Source organism: Mastacembelus armatus, chromosome 11, assembly GCF_900324485.2.
Source record: "Mastacembelus armatus chromosome 11, fMasArm1.2, whole genome shotgun sequence".
Lineage (NCBI taxonomy): Eukaryota > Metazoa > Chordata > Actinopteri > Synbranchiformes > Mastacembelidae > Mastacembelus > Mastacembelus armatus.
This window is the reverse complement of record NC_046643.1, coordinates 17483803-17497748: the sequence shown is the minus strand read 5'-3', so window position 1 is coordinate 17497748 and position 13946 is coordinate 17483803. Positions and strand designations below refer to the sequence as shown.

Sequence of the window (13946 nt, the reverse complement as noted above, 5' to 3'; positions counted from 1 at the left end):
GTAGAAAGCTTAAGGAACACAACCATCCCTGAGAAATCTGTGTAGTTTGCCAAATTTAAATCAATATACCTGTCTCACATTGAATCTGTCACCTGTACTTAAAAGAAAACAGATCCAATGACAAATTCAGAGCAGGCATTTTTGTTTTGTTTTTAATTTGAAATAAAACGGTACAAGGATTTCACAAAGGTGGAGAGATGTCAAAAGATATTACTATCCTGCACACAGACAAAACAGTATTCTACATTTGATTAAAAAAAGACTAAGACACACACACACACACTATACCACCATTTAAACCTATAAAACTGAGATTGCACCCTGTTATTTTACATTTCTAATGAAAAAATAGGTTGCGTAAAAGTCAAATGAAATGGAGTAGCATGTGCATAAGAGACGCTGAGCGTGTGTGCCTGGTATTCTACAGCTACTTATCAAAAAATGGCAGGTGGGGGTAGTGTTGTGGGCTTCAGGGAATGTAAATGGAGGATGGGGCAAGACACTAGGATAAGGGCTCATAACAAACAGTCCAAAATTTCAACTAAGAGCGGGAACGGGAGCGAGAACGAGAGTGGGAGCGGGATTTCGAGCGGGACTCTGATCTTGAGGCAGATCGGGAGCGGGACTGGGCTTTGGCAGGTGAGGGGGAATGGGATTTTGATTTGGACTTCGATTTAGACCTGGCTCTGGACTTGGATTCAGCAGGAGAGCGAGATCGGGAGCGAGAGCCCCTCTCAGGCTCACCTCCCTCGTCGTCACTCTTGGGGTGGTCGTCAGCCTTTGAGCCAGATTTCCTAGAGCGATCCTTAATTCCTGATCTAGAACGAGACCTAGATTGAGAGCGAGATCTGGACCTGGAATCTTCTTTCTTGCCCTTCTTCCCTTCTTTCTTGCTCTTTTTGCTCTTGGGGCTGCGGCTTCTGCTGCGGTCTTTGCTCTTCTGAGCACCATTGCTGCGTTCCTCTTCCTCCTTCTTGTTCTTGCCTTTGTTCTTCTTGCTACGAGATCGACTGCGGGAGTGGGACGCTGCCCTGTGGACATAAGATAGCACAATTAAAGGTTATACTTTATTCCTTCCTGTGGTCAACTTCTTAAAAAACAATACAATTTAGGAGAAAGATCCACTGGCACGAAACTTAATACCAACAATCCCCCATCTATGCCATATTCTCCTCTCATGGAGTTTGGATTTCTCACCTGGAGCGGGAGCGGCTGCGACTGCTGCTCTCACTGCGGCTGCGGCTCTTGCGAGACCTGCGGCTCCTGGAACGAGACCTGTGAAAACACAACATACAGTAACAATCAGCAACCAGTCAGATTGCTAAGATGAAACGGTTCAACAGGCCTGTTGCACTTCAAGGCTATTCATTAATGTGCAACTGAACTTCCACGTGTTGTCTATGTTTAGAAACACAAATTTACATAAAACAGGATTAATTTGTTAGTAATGTGTCTAACCTGGAGCGGCTGCGACTGCGAGAATAAGAGCGACGGCGTCTGGCCCCTGGACGGTCCTCAATGAGCCTGATCTTCCTGCCGTTCACCTCTGTGCCATCAAGCTTCTCCAGAGCCCGCTTCATGTCCGAGTAGAGCCTGAACTCAATCACCCCCTCATTCTTCCGTCCCTTGTGGGTGTCAGCATAGGTCACCTCTCCTGCTTGTCTCATGTAGTCCTTTTGGAAAAGGGGAATGAACAGTGGTCAAAGGGTAAGTGATAACTTAGTCATCTTTGGTGTCTAAAATCAGTATATGGTGTCACACCCAAATGGCAAATGAGATGATGCTTTTGGTGTTTCTGTATTAATTTAAAAAAAAAACAAAAAAAAAACAAAAACATACCTTCAGGTCCTGCCAGCTGCAGCGGCTGGAAAGATTCTCAACAATGAGCCGATAATCTGTCCTTATAGGTGGACCATATCTGTCTCTTCCCCAGCGCCCATATCCACCTTTTAAGGTAACAAGGAAACAACAAGACAAATGAGGACCAGACAAAAAAGAAAAAAAGGAACTATTTACACTAAACTCCAAGCTACAGACTACAAACAAAACAAAAGCAAACAAAGAAGGGGAAAAACAAAGGTGAAAAGACTTACAAAAAAGAAGACAAAATTCATGAAATCCTAAAAAAACCTAATTATGCATTCCTACAAATTGTCACTTTATTTCAAAAGGCCTATAAAACAATTTTAGCTTATAAAAATTTGGGTAATGTTCAATAGACCTATTTTCTACATAGGAAAGAAAAAAAAATCAAATTCAAAAACATAACTGATCGAGGAAGTACTTACGGTGTACTAAATCAAGTTTCTAAGCTATCCTATCTAAAACATTTCACTGTTACAAAACATGTTCTTTTTTTTCAGACACCTATAAGAGCCGAACCCACATCTGTTCCTAACCCCATGGCATCCTCACCACCCGGCCTGGGCCTAATGGGAAAAGCGGTCTTCATTCACAATGGCTCCCCTTTTTGGTCTGCCCAGGGGCCCAGAATGGTCAAACCACACTCTTGGAAAGGGGGGACACCATGGCCAGCAATAGGGGCAGGCAGTCAGCAAAGGACTCTTTCAATTAAAACATTGAGGTTCTTTGTTAAATCTTTACTTTTAAATTGACAATCATTTTAAATAAAACTGAATAAAACATCAATAGATTACAAGATATTTGACAATCAGTTATCTTACAGTATTGATATGAATACAGTTATATTTCTTTTACTAAGCCCTTTCCCCATAATACATTCATATATAACTGTATTATTAGTTTCACCGAAACAATTTTTAATTCCATCATATGAAAACCCAAGACACTGTTCAAGTCATTGGTGGCTTTGGTGCACCTAAGTTCAATCATGTGTCAGGAAATTTCCCTCATGCCTCGTCTTCAACTGTGAAAAAAAATGCTAAGTGCTGTTTGTCCACGTCTGTTAATGTATTTGCAAGACAATATGAAACCAAACTGCCATTCTCAAGTGTCCTATCCAGAAACTGAGAAACACCCATATGGTAAAAAGGTCATGTAAATGTGTGTGCAGCAACAACTAAAAGGTTTCACCTAAAAGCAGTTAACTTTGCAAAAAAGCATTGCGAAAACAACTACAGATCGAATAAAGCTGGTGAAACAAAAATTTCACACCCTTTATGAGCAGAAAAACTGCAACCCCTAAAAATCTGTTCCTTGCCCTAAATCACAATGTCAAAACCCAATAATGGACACATATCAAATGCATACAATCTACCGTCATAAGTGTCTCCCCTACAAGGATATAAAATTAATGCACACCAGCCACCAAGGACAAGCTTAAAATTTCGTCCCTTTGAAACTCAGATTAATTATTTCCTGCAATGAACGAAATCCCTCTTCACTGACATTCATTAAAATAAAAACAATACTCTAATCGACACTTACTCCTTCCACCATAGCCTCCATCACGACGGGGTCCCTTGGTGTGCTCCACAATGACTCTTTCCCCACACAGTTCTTTGCCGTTCAGGTCATACACAGCATCATCTGCATCACGGGGGTCATCAAATTCAACAAACCCATACCTGTAGAGAGAAAGAGGGCATGTTTTAACACTGGGCTACAGCAGAAATGTGGATATAATAAGTGTACAAAAGTACCATATTTTAAAACAGCTGAACTACAAATCATCCCACACCCCTAAATGTTACCCAAGTGCATTTTATAGTTCACTCTCCTTGTTATAGGTGGCTGCTACTTTGTTCAACAGGTCTTAACATGTATAAAGGACTGGAAGATGAATCATTACAGCTAGACTTTGTGAGGTTAATTCATGCCACAAAGTTGATAAAGGTCAAATTTTTTTGTATAGCACATTTACAACAACCGAAGCTGCCCAAAATGCTGTAAAACAAAATAAAAACAAGGCTCATCTATCTCATGGACGAATGAACACCAATTTAAATCCATTATTTACTACAATTAAGCCAAAACGGCCCAATTTGCATACGAGACAACCCCCCCCCCCCAGCACAACTGCCAACCTTTGGTGGGTCCACTTCTGAAATATGAGGCTATTACATGGCTCATTATTATAACAGAGTAAACAGAATATCCTTGGACTTCGGACTGCTGGCCAAATAAATTATACATTTAAAATCATTACTCTGGCGATTTTTTCACTATTGTGACAATGTATAGACAAAACAACCAACCGCCTCTCTAAGAAACAAACTGATATGAAAACAAACGATGTTTTCAGTCCTGAATAGGTTCAACTCTTGTTTTAGTCTAGCACACTAACGACACCGTTAGCACGTTAACGTTACTTCCCCAAATTAACGGAACATCAGAAGCTAAACAGGAAGGGTAACGATATGGATGTGACTAAAAAAATAGTCCAAAATACATTATACAACAACGAGGAACGCGGATTAATGTAATAAGATGTATATTCAATTTTAACGTTGCACAAATGTGACTGAGCCTGTAAACTCCGGTTACCGTGTAGCCGCCCGTGACATTGCCACGTCTAACGTTAGCTAATGCTAACGCTAGTCGAGCTAACTCCAAGAATATCCCAAAGCTCACAAATATTAGATCTGTAGCTACTTTAGTGTTGTATCTAATAAAATAAACCATTTCGTTAAACTAAAACCTTGCCGTGAGTCACATTTCCAACAGATGTGGGTCAGAAACGTTGCACAGACGAGCTAGCTAGCGTTAGCAGGCCACGGTACGTCCGCGGTGCGGCCTGCGGAGACCTTAGCTTCAACAAAACCACCGGCACCAACCGTACCCGTTTTTCAGATCGACTTCCAGGATCTTCCCGTAGCCTTTGAAGAATCTCTCCACGTCCTTTTCCCTGGCTCTGTAGCTCAATCTCCCGATATACACCCTCGACATCGTGCTAGTTTCCGAAAATACGGACTCCGACCAAAACCGGACGAGCACGAAGAGAGGAGGCGCGAGGCTGCAAAGATAGGCACGCGCTCAGCCCACACGGGGAGGGGTGGGCGGGGTCAAATTCGGGGACTTTATTGCCCTGAGTCAGGTCTGTCAGGTAGTCTGAGCCTGTACAGGTAGCCACAACTACCTGTCGCGGTAAACCCTGCTTCACACTGTTCCTGCTCTCTCCCTTTAATTGTCTCCATCACTGTCCTCTAATTACATATTAGGTCGATATGAGCAATGCACAATGCAGTCACCTAAACTTGGTTGTTTTCTTTAGGAAAAAAATTTATATATTCATCTGTGAAAGAACAGATTTCCAATTATTGAAGGTTTGCCCAATGTCTGGATCAACTGTTCATAAATGTGTCAATGCATTTTCTGTGTAACTGCACAGCCAATGTGTTTACTTCAGTCATAAAACTGCAGGCAACTTAGCAGTGTTTTGTTAATATATCATGTAGAGCAAAGTTTCCCTTATGTTTATTGTAAAAAGTTTCCTTTCATTTGTTAAGAAGAATAATTGCAGTGGTTTATAATACTACACTCTAACACTAAGCACTGTGCAGCTAAGTTTAGTTTCACTGATATAAATGAGAATGTTCAACCACTAGTAGCAATATTGTATTGCAATAAAACATAAAATCCCATTTCTCCTTTTCTGATTCACGGGTGTGAGAACAGAGGGTGTTGCTTAACAGGGTGTTTCATGCTGTACAGACTATATAGTCCCTTAGGGCAAGTCTGTGATTTGTTGGAAAATGTAAAGAAAATCAACCCAGCCTTACTCTATGAAATGCAAACACATTAGTGAGGTAATGCAAAAGTGGCTCATTTAAAAAAAAAAAAAAAGTCCCATCATGACCCTTGTGTGGGTCTGTAAGCATGAGGGCAGTACAAAGTTAATGGTATGGTAATGTAACTAAGAAGGCGGTAAAGGTGAGAGAGTCAAGTTTGTGATTTGAAAGGCCATCTCAGTTAAATTTAGACTTAAATCTGGGTCAGGCAGGAGCCCTCTTGTGACCTACAACAAGGCCCTTAGTTCCAACATGGTTAGACTGTTTGGAGGCAGCTCCCAGCTGTGACTTGTGTGAATGTAATCAGGATGTTCCTATAGGGAACCTACTCTGAATTGTTGGAAATGTTCACATTATTGGTACAGTCACGGGTCAATATATCCTGCGTGTCCCAGAGTAAAGAAAAACAAAACAAACATAATGGAATAGTTTCATGTAAAGTTTCAGGGCTGGATAATGTTTGCTGGCTCAGTGAATAATCGAAATCCGTGAAGATACACTTTGGGTTGCTTGACGAACCGATTAATCGTTTCAGGTCTGCTCTCAAACATGCACTGGGGCGTTTAGACAACACACCCTTCCGTCCCGGATTTTACGACGTTCCTTTACACTACAAGCCGCGGTGGGCGGGGTCAACGTCTAAAGCGCAGCAGCTGCTCTCCTCCATGGCGCTTATTTTACTTTTCCCACTTCAGGCTTTTGTAAAACAGTGTTTTAATATTAATTTGTTGGAGTGGGTTGACGGTGTTAATATGTGAAAGTTCGGTTTTGCCGTGGATGGGCTGAAGGAGGCAAGGGCGCTTTGGGAGGGAAGTAACGGGACCCGGGACGCGTTAGCTGGGCGCTAGCTTCTCGCAACAGGTCGGCGGCTAACATCGGTCAATGGGCTCAGACATGAAGGTTGCTGCTTTTTCAAAATACTCCTGGATCGATTTCGTCTTCTCTGTGATAGGAGTGTTTACTTTCCTCTTGGACTGGGGCTCGGACGTATGGGTGGCCACCGAGTTTTATCGCCGCGGGGACTTCTTCTGGTTCGGGGTGCTGGTCGGCCTCATGGTCCTATCGTCTGTCATGGTCCAGATGTTCAGCTGGTTCTGGTTAAAGTACGATCGAGAGCTGCCGGGCTTCAGCCCGCAGACCGGAGCAAGAACCGTCCTCTTCGGGGACCGAGTGAAGCTCTCCTGCCTCTTACATGTGCTGCAGCTGGGCTTCCTCTGCAGGTTATTCACCCAGTAATTCGCTAAAATAACCCAGATAATCAATCGATTGGTTTATTATAAACTTATATCAGCTGTTATAGATGAACCTATCACCTTCTGACAGAACTAACTATCCTGTAACTATTTTCTTGGCTTTGGTTTCTCAATATGTGGAAAGTTTCAGCAACAGTTTGCATGAAATCAAACTTCCAGCCTGTGTGATGCAAACACACCTCAGCCTGAAATAATGTTTTATCTATGAGTGATTGAGTAGGAGACTAATTCTTTCTGGTTCTGCTCCAAAATAGTATAAATAGTGTTTTTCTGTGAGTCGATTGATGAAATAACTGTGGTAGCTGTACTTGAGGCATAAGCTTTGCTATTACACCTCCCCTACAGGCGTTATGTCTGTCTGTAACAATCAAAAACGAAACTGGAGATATAAACCACAGGCAAACACACAGGTAATTGCATTTGACATGTGCTGTGATGATAAACGTAAATTTCAGGTGTGGCAACTTGTTCAGAAATGGACAAATGAGTTAATGATGTGTGAAAAGCTCAACGGATGAGTCCCATGAGTCAGTGCTGTTGAAGATAATTCATCATTGCACGAGATTTCCTCTCTTCTTTGTAAAAGGGTGTGTTTTTCTGTATGGGTCTGTGTGCGATAATTGCTGCGTCATTTTCTCACAATATGTTGTTGTCATGTTGTCAGCAGTTTTTCTCTGACATCCTCATCCATGCAGGCACATCACCGCCATTTGCGAGGGCTTCAGGGTTTGGTGGTGGAAAAAGGAAGGATCAGAGTATGCGGTTTACCTGACACATGACCTCAGCATGCTCAGACTCATCGAGACGTTCTGTGAGAGCGCTCCTCAGCTCACCCTGATGATCTATGTCATGCTGTCCACCAATAAGGCCAGAGAAGTTCAGCGTGAGTTCCTCTTTAGTTCAGTTTACTTCCACCCTGCAAAGAAAGACACACACACTTGAAGATCAGGTTTTTTGCGTGACTCAAAGATAGCATGTTATCTACATGTTGATAAGTCGTGACGTACCACACATGTGTCTGGTGCTTACTACTTCTTGATTGCCCACACTGATTGTTTAATAACTTGTTTTTGCAGTTGTCAGCATTGCTGCATCAACCACTTCCATTGCCTGGATGGTGGTGGATTACCACCGCTCCCTGCGCTCCTTTCTGCCAGACAAAGCCAAGCAGAGCTGGGGTTCCTCCTTGATCTACTTTCTGTGGAACCTGCTGCTAATTGCCCCTCGTTTGGCAGCCCTCGCCCTGTTTGCCTCTGTTCTGTCTGCATACATCGCTGCTCACTTCCTGATCCTGTGGTTTGTCTTTGTGTTATGGGCATGGCAACAAAGGACAGACTTCATGGACAGCGATGGTGGCGAGTGGCTCTACCGGGTCACTGTGGGGCTCATTTGGTATTTCAGCTGGTTTAATGTAGCAGAGGGCCGGACCCGAGGCAGGAGTCTCATCTACCATTCCTTCATCACCACAGATGGAGTGATCCTTCTGGCGACGTGGTGGTGCTACAGAGACCCTGTCCAGACCGAGCCGTACGCCCTCGCTCTGATCATCTCTCTGCCTCTCACTTACCTCCTGGGTCTGCTCTTCAAAGCCCTTTACTACTGCTGCTTCCACCCCAAATTGTGGAGGCCCGTGGTGAAAGACTCAACACTGGCTAATGATCTGCCTGATGGAACAGTGTCCTTTAGAAATATTTCCATCCAGAACGATACCCTGCTTGTCAACAAACGGATGACCAGCCATGTTACTTGCTTTTACTTGAACCGCAGAGGCAATAAAAACACAGATGGCACAGTGGAGTCTTCAGATTTGTGAATTCTCGCTGTGTGTGTCACAACCAACAGTGTATTATGTAGTACTACTACTCCTCCTGGTTGTGATGAGCATGATAATATATCTCTTGACTCCTAATTTTGCTGCGATTTCTTCAGGTGTTTTGTAAACTGAGTCTGATAAGGTTCAAATACAGTAGCTGAAACAAGAGTCGCTACTGTGGAAAAAGTATTTCATAGTATTTGCAGTTTTACATCATAATATCAGTATACATATATTGCAATATGTTACCTGGAAAATGAGTTTAAATACTGCAGCGGATTGTTTGTTTTTGATCCAGCAACTCAAATTAAACTTCATTACTGGATGGTGTATAAAAATCCTGTCTTGTTATAAAGCAAACAAAGTTTTTCACCAGCTATTTTCAAAGCTAATGTTAGTGACATTTGATTTGTGATGCTAAAATGCAAACTGTATTACAGCAGCCAAAAAAAAAAACATAAATAAAATCATCACATTAGATTTCCCAAAGCTTCACCCGACAGCAATAACTGTCTAAAAGTTTGTGTTATGTTCTACTGGAAAGTTTTTGAAGGACTTTGAATGTAGACTTGATAATAAGCTCTTTCCTAATTTCTATGTCCTGTCACAATAGTTGCTTCACAGCTTTAGACCACTTGATGGTGTAATTGATTTTTAAGTTGTAAAACAAGTCCTGATTATTTATATGTCAACTACATATTGCAACAACTACCTTTAGCTTTCAGATAGGTAGAAAAATCTACTTTTCTTTGTTCAAATGACACATATGCCAAATGTCTGTTTACTTTAATATAAACTCAGGTTCATCAAAACACTTTTCTCTGAGCTTGGTGAGTAATACTATGCTAAACTTAGCATTAATCAAGACCAAGCATTCTGTATTTAAATCTCTTGTATCTTTACAAGTTTGTGTCGTTTTGTTTTAATTTATTTTTCTTTTCAGCAAATGTTTGTTCTGTAAATCCAATTCTGCTGAAACCAAAAGTCAAGGTCAAAACTGCCTTTTACCTCATGTGCTATGTGCAATTATTAAAGTGCCAATTATTCAGATTCTGTGTTTTGTGTTTTTTCTGTTGTAGAAACTCCTGAAGATGTAAACAGTGTCTCGTTTGTTCAGGTTCTTTTAATCAATGTTACAGCTTTGTATTGGAGTTGTGTGTAAAGTAGCTCTGCTCATTTTACTGCAGTGTGCCTTTAAGATTAGGGGAAGTTGGTAGGAGGAGTCACAGCACTGAACTTTGTATCTTTCTTTGCTTTCATTTGTCTGTAAAGTTGACCAGTGACATAGAAATGTCAATATGTAGTAGCAGTAGATAAAGCAGACAGTTCATGCGTGAAGTGCTGTTTGACAGACTCTATGGATGTGTTCAAGTTTTCGCCGTTAGATTTCCTTTTCACCTGCTTGGGTCTGATCTTCTTACTTCTTGACATAGGGCTGGATATATTGGCTGCTGTGAATTTCTACCAGGAAAAAAAATACGTGAGCCTTGGGGTTCTGCTGCTGCTTCTCGTGGCCTCGTCTGTGCTTGTCCAGGCTTTCAGCTGGCTCTGGTACAGCTATGAGGACTACAAGAGGCGGACTAAGGTTGAGAAGTGCCTGAGCCCCGGTCAGCTCAAGCTTCTGCATGTTTTCCAGTTAGGAATCTACTTCAGGTTGTGTAAGCCTTGTACATTATAACAGCATTGATATGTTCAATGTGTCGTTTCCTCTGGTGTGTTGTGTGGCATGTGTGGAATGCTGAAAGCTGTGACGTTAGTTTTTAGCTTCAAAACGTTTCTACTCAACATGTCACTCTTTATCTTGAAGCTCCACGCTGACACTTTCAGTGGCTGCTTCATTTAAAAAAAAAAAAATCCCTTTTAGGGGAATTTAAGGTGATTAATGCCTGGAGGCTTTAGGGAGGCTGCTGGATTAAGTAATAGATGAGAACACAAGTCACAACGTCTTGAGTATGTCATGTGTTTCCACTAAATATCATAGTGTGATAGTAACCTTTCTTTCTGTGCAGAAACTATTGATGTGAAGCAGGAGCAATAGCAACAAGCTCCAACACAGTTTTCTGATTAACTGCTTTCATTTTGCTTCCTAAATATTCATATAATTATGGTAAAACAGGTTTCGTTGAAGCCAGATCGTCTCCTTTTCACGTATGAATACCGTCTCTGAGACAAGAATACTGCCAAAGAAATCAAATGTAACAGACTTATGAATATATGTGCTCATTAAAGTGGTTTTAACTGTCTCTTAACTGCAGGCATGCCAGTGTTGTGGAGACTTCTGTGCAAAGCTTCTTCCAAAACGTCGGTGACTATGGGAGTTTTGCTGTGTACCTGAGCCATGATCTCAGCATGCTGCGGCTCATAGAGACCTTTTCAGAGAGCGCCCCTCAAGTCGCCCTCATGCTCACCATCATCCTGCAGCAGGGCAAACTTGAGCAGATTGCAGGTGCAGTATTGTTACTCATGTTTCAGTGTTTTAACCTGCACATTTAGGGTGTGGACAAATATCATATTTAATACTCAAGTGTATTCTCTAAGTCTTTCTTCTGCTCTTTTAACTTAGAACATGAACAGGTTATGTGGAGGAAGTTTCCAGCCTCTGTGCTGCATCTGTTACAACTGAAATACCATTATGATTACAAAACCTACTAATGAAAGCACAATTGCTGATTTTTAGTGCACTCAACATTTAAAAATGGTGTTTATTGACCTGAGCATGAGGAAACAGATTTTAATTTGTAATATTTCTAAAGTAAAGCTGAGCTGAAACAGTAAATCAATTAGTTGAGCAACAGAAAAATGATTTATACTGTTCTGATAATTAATTCATTGCACTTTTTCAAGCAGAAAGACATTTCTTTTACATGTTTGGATGTCTTATGGACTAAACAATCGTCATGTAAAGGGTAATCAAATGAAAATATTTGGGTAGATTTATAGTTTTTCAATTCAGTCATGTCTACCATGCTGTAATTGATTCATTTTTAAGATGTGTGCTCTCTAATGATCACCTCTTCTCCTCACAGTGTTGAAAGCGTTGGGGTCAGCCTCAGCCATTGCCTTCAGTGTGACCATGTACCACCGCTCCCTGCGCCGCTTCCTGCCCGACAAGGAAAGGCAGCCCGTAATCTCATCCGTGGTCTACTTCTTCTGGAACCTGATCCTCATAGCGTCTCGTATCACTGCCCTCGCCCTTTTTGCCTCTGTGCTGCCCTGCTTCGTCTTCAGCCACTTCTTTTGCGCCTGGCTGGTTCTGTTCTTCTGTGCCTGGCGATCCAAGACAGACTTCATGGACAGCCCTGGTGGAGAATGGCTTTACCGAGGAACCGTGGCCACCATTTGGTATTTCAACTGGTTTAATGTGGTCGAGGGCACGACGAGGAACAGGACTCTGCTGTACCATGGTTACATCCTGGCTGACATTTCCTTTCTCTGCAGCCTGTGGTGCTGGAAGATAGCATATGTTGAAATATCACCCTTATATGCTTCAATCACAGCTGTCAGTGTTGTAGCAGTTTACATTCTTGGTCTTTTAGTTAAAATCATATATTATAAGTTGTACCATCCGAACCTTGGCAGACAGGAGTTGAAAGGTGACGGTGAAAGGCTGGAAACTGGACAGGGACCAATGACAGACACAGAAGATGTGGTGGACTCTGGTCTGCTGCCACCCGAAAGAGAGAGCCAGGACACAGATACAGATGTTACATTTAAAATGTGTTCCGGCCCATCAGAACCCAGTCCTGAGATTAAAGTTGTGAGAGAGGACGCACACATTACAGACGGCAACGGGGCCCAATCAGAACGTGCCAGCAAACATCCTGTGAGATCAGAAGGCCTCACCAGGCCTGACTCATCAGCACACAGCACCGAACACTGCAATAAAAGAATGAGAAAGTTGGCTGCAAACTTCTACTCTTGACCTGCATCACTTGACAACCACTGGATGTTGTGGTTACAAAGACTTCACGCAGACATCAGTCGACAGGACTTCTTGATGACGATCATGGGGCTGTGTGACAGACCTGAGCTGCTCCCTGATTAACCACTGATACCATGTCAGGTGGTATGACTGAAGTTCCAGCTTAATTTATTTTTATAAGCACTTTTTGCGACGTATTCCCCTGGTGCTTTTGTCTAAGGCATATAAAGCTGCCAAATCACGATTAAACCTGTTTACATTGTAATCATCTCTCTTAAAACAGTAATCACATATATGTACATGAGAATAGCCATCAGTTGCTCTTCCTGCTCATGCTCACTGTGGAGAAATCCAGTACTGTTGTTATTCCAGTATAAGACATGGGGAACAAAATCTTCTTTTTGTGTAAAAATGCAGTCCAGTGTTCAAGAGACTATTGTGAATTAAAATGATATATAATTTTAGACGTATGAGCAATTGATTTCCACACTATCCAGCAAATTACACATTATTTAGAAACCAAGGGCTAATAACTGAGCACATTCAGACATGCACCTTGGTACACGAACGTAATGGCAACTAAACACATTGGTGTCATGTCTTTAGTCTGTTGTTCTGCCGCCTCAGACCAGACATCTCTCACATGTAGAAAGAAAATAAACAGTTGAATACAGAACAATTAGTGACCGACAACTCAACATATGGATGAGTGTGTATTAAAGCAGATAAACTTGTCTGTTAACACCTGTGATTTTAACAGAGTATATTTATACTAACATCATGAATTACAGTTTGATTGTTTACAATAATAATAAAAAGTGAAGAAAAGTTGGGTCTGTAAATTTATTTACATTGTATTGAGCGTTTTTAGGTACACAGGAAAACTTTACAGGACTGTGTGGAGGTTCCAAACAGCTACTGGGGGGGGGGGGATTACGTGATTACCGTCATTAAATTAGCATAGACTATTATGAATGTTCAGTTTACAGGATCACATTCTCTACATGACCTCATGTAGCCACACAGGAGCTTGAAAATGAGATGAAATACATAAAAATGTTTAACAAAAACAGACAGCATTTTAAAATAACAGTATTTGGCATTAGAAAGGAAAAACTGAATATAGCCTCAGAAATGCTGCATGTCCATTTTTTTTTTTTTTTTTTTTAAAACAGGTATACTTCAAAACAGGCATGACATGCAGACGAAATAAAGAGATAAACAGAAAACACATTCAATAAGCAGAA

The 13946-nt window shown here is 41.6% G+C and overlaps 3 protein-coding genes across 4 annotated transcripts; 2 read left to right on the top strand and 1 right to left on the bottom strand.

Annotated features, from left to right (window-relative positions):
• Positions 1 to 125: 125 nt before the first annotated feature.
• On the bottom strand, positions 126 to 4950 carry srsf4 (serine and arginine rich splicing factor 4). Its single transcript, XM_026301166.2, has 6 exons — positions 4763 to 4950; positions 3409 to 3548; positions 1840 to 1946; positions 1459 to 1673; positions 1198 to 1275; positions 126 to 1031 (listed from the first exon to the last, which is right to left on the bottom strand). The coding sequence occupies exons 1-6, from the start codon at positions 4867 to 4869 to the stop codon at positions 542 to 544; spliced, it is 1137 nt and encodes a 378-aa protein (XP_026156951.1). The 5' UTR covers positions 4870 to 4950; the 3' UTR covers positions 126 to 541.
• A 1375-nt stretch (positions 4951 to 6325) lies between these two features.
• Positions 6326 to 9827, top strand: xkr8.3 (XK related 8, tandem duplicate 3). Of its 2 annotated transcripts, XM_026301164.1 has the most exons (4): positions 6326 to 6931; positions 7310 to 7374; positions 7660 to 7847; positions 8041 to 9827. In XM_026301164.1, exons 1-4 carry the CDS (start codon positions 6701 to 6703, stop codon positions 8775 to 8777), a joined length of 1221 nt encoding a protein of 406 aa, XP_026156949.1. In that variant the 5' UTR covers positions 6326 to 6700; the 3' UTR covers positions 8778 to 9827. The 2 variants fall into 2 exon arrangements, with proteins under 2 accessions (XP_026156949.1, XP_026156948.1); XM_026301163.1 differs by lacking the exon at positions 7310 to 7374.
• A 183-nt stretch (positions 9828 to 10010) lies between these two features.
• Positions 10011 to 13537, top strand: LOC113126983 (XK-related protein 8-like). The gene is made up of 3 exons (XM_026301162.2): positions 10011 to 10430; positions 11033 to 11223; positions 11804 to 13537. The coding sequence occupies exons 1-3, from the start codon at positions 10135 to 10137 to the stop codon at positions 12697 to 12699; spliced, it is 1383 nt and encodes a 460-aa protein (XP_026156947.1). The 5' UTR covers positions 10011 to 10134; the 3' UTR covers positions 12700 to 13537.
• The last annotated feature ends 409 nt before the right edge of the window (positions 13538 to 13946 follow it).

Bases quoted from the DNA above. Each gene is read 5' to 3' on its own strand.
- srsf4 (XM_026301166.2), bottom strand. From the start codon at position 4,869: ATGTCGAGGGTGTATATCGGGAGATTGAGCTACAGAGCCAGGGAAAAG. The intron at 3,549-4,762 runs GTACGGTTGGTG...TTCTCTCTACAG, and splicing joins GAAGTCGATCTGAAAAACGG to GTATGGGTTTGTTGAATTTG. The intron at 1,276-1,458 runs GTTAGACACATT...GTGTTTTCACAG, and splicing joins CGCAGTCGCAGCCGCTCCAG to GTCTCGTTCCAGGAGCCGCA.
- xkr8.3 (XM_026301163.1), top strand. From the start codon at position 6,594: ATGGGCTCAGACATGAAGGTTGCTGCTTTTTCAAAATACTCCTGGATC. The intron at 6,932-7,659 runs GTTATTCACCCA...TCATCCATGCAG, and splicing joins CAGCTGGGCTTCCTCTGCAG to GCACATCACCGCCATTTGCG. The intron at 7,848-8,040 runs GTGAGTTCCTCT...TTGTTTTTGCAG, and splicing joins TAAGGCCAGAGAAGTTCAGC to TTGTCAGCATTGCTGCATCA.
- LOC113126983 (XM_026301162.2), top strand. From the start codon at position 10,135: ATGGATGTGTTCAAGTTTTCGCCGTTAGATTTCCTTTTCACCTGCTTG. The intron at 10,431-11,032 runs GTTGTGTAAGCC...TCTTAACTGCAG, and splicing joins CAGTTAGGAATCTACTTCAG to GCATGCCAGTGTTGTGGAGA. The intron at 11,224-11,803 runs GTGCAGTATTGT...TTCTCCTCACAG, and splicing joins CAAACTTGAGCAGATTGCAG to TGTTGAAAGCGTTGGGGTCA.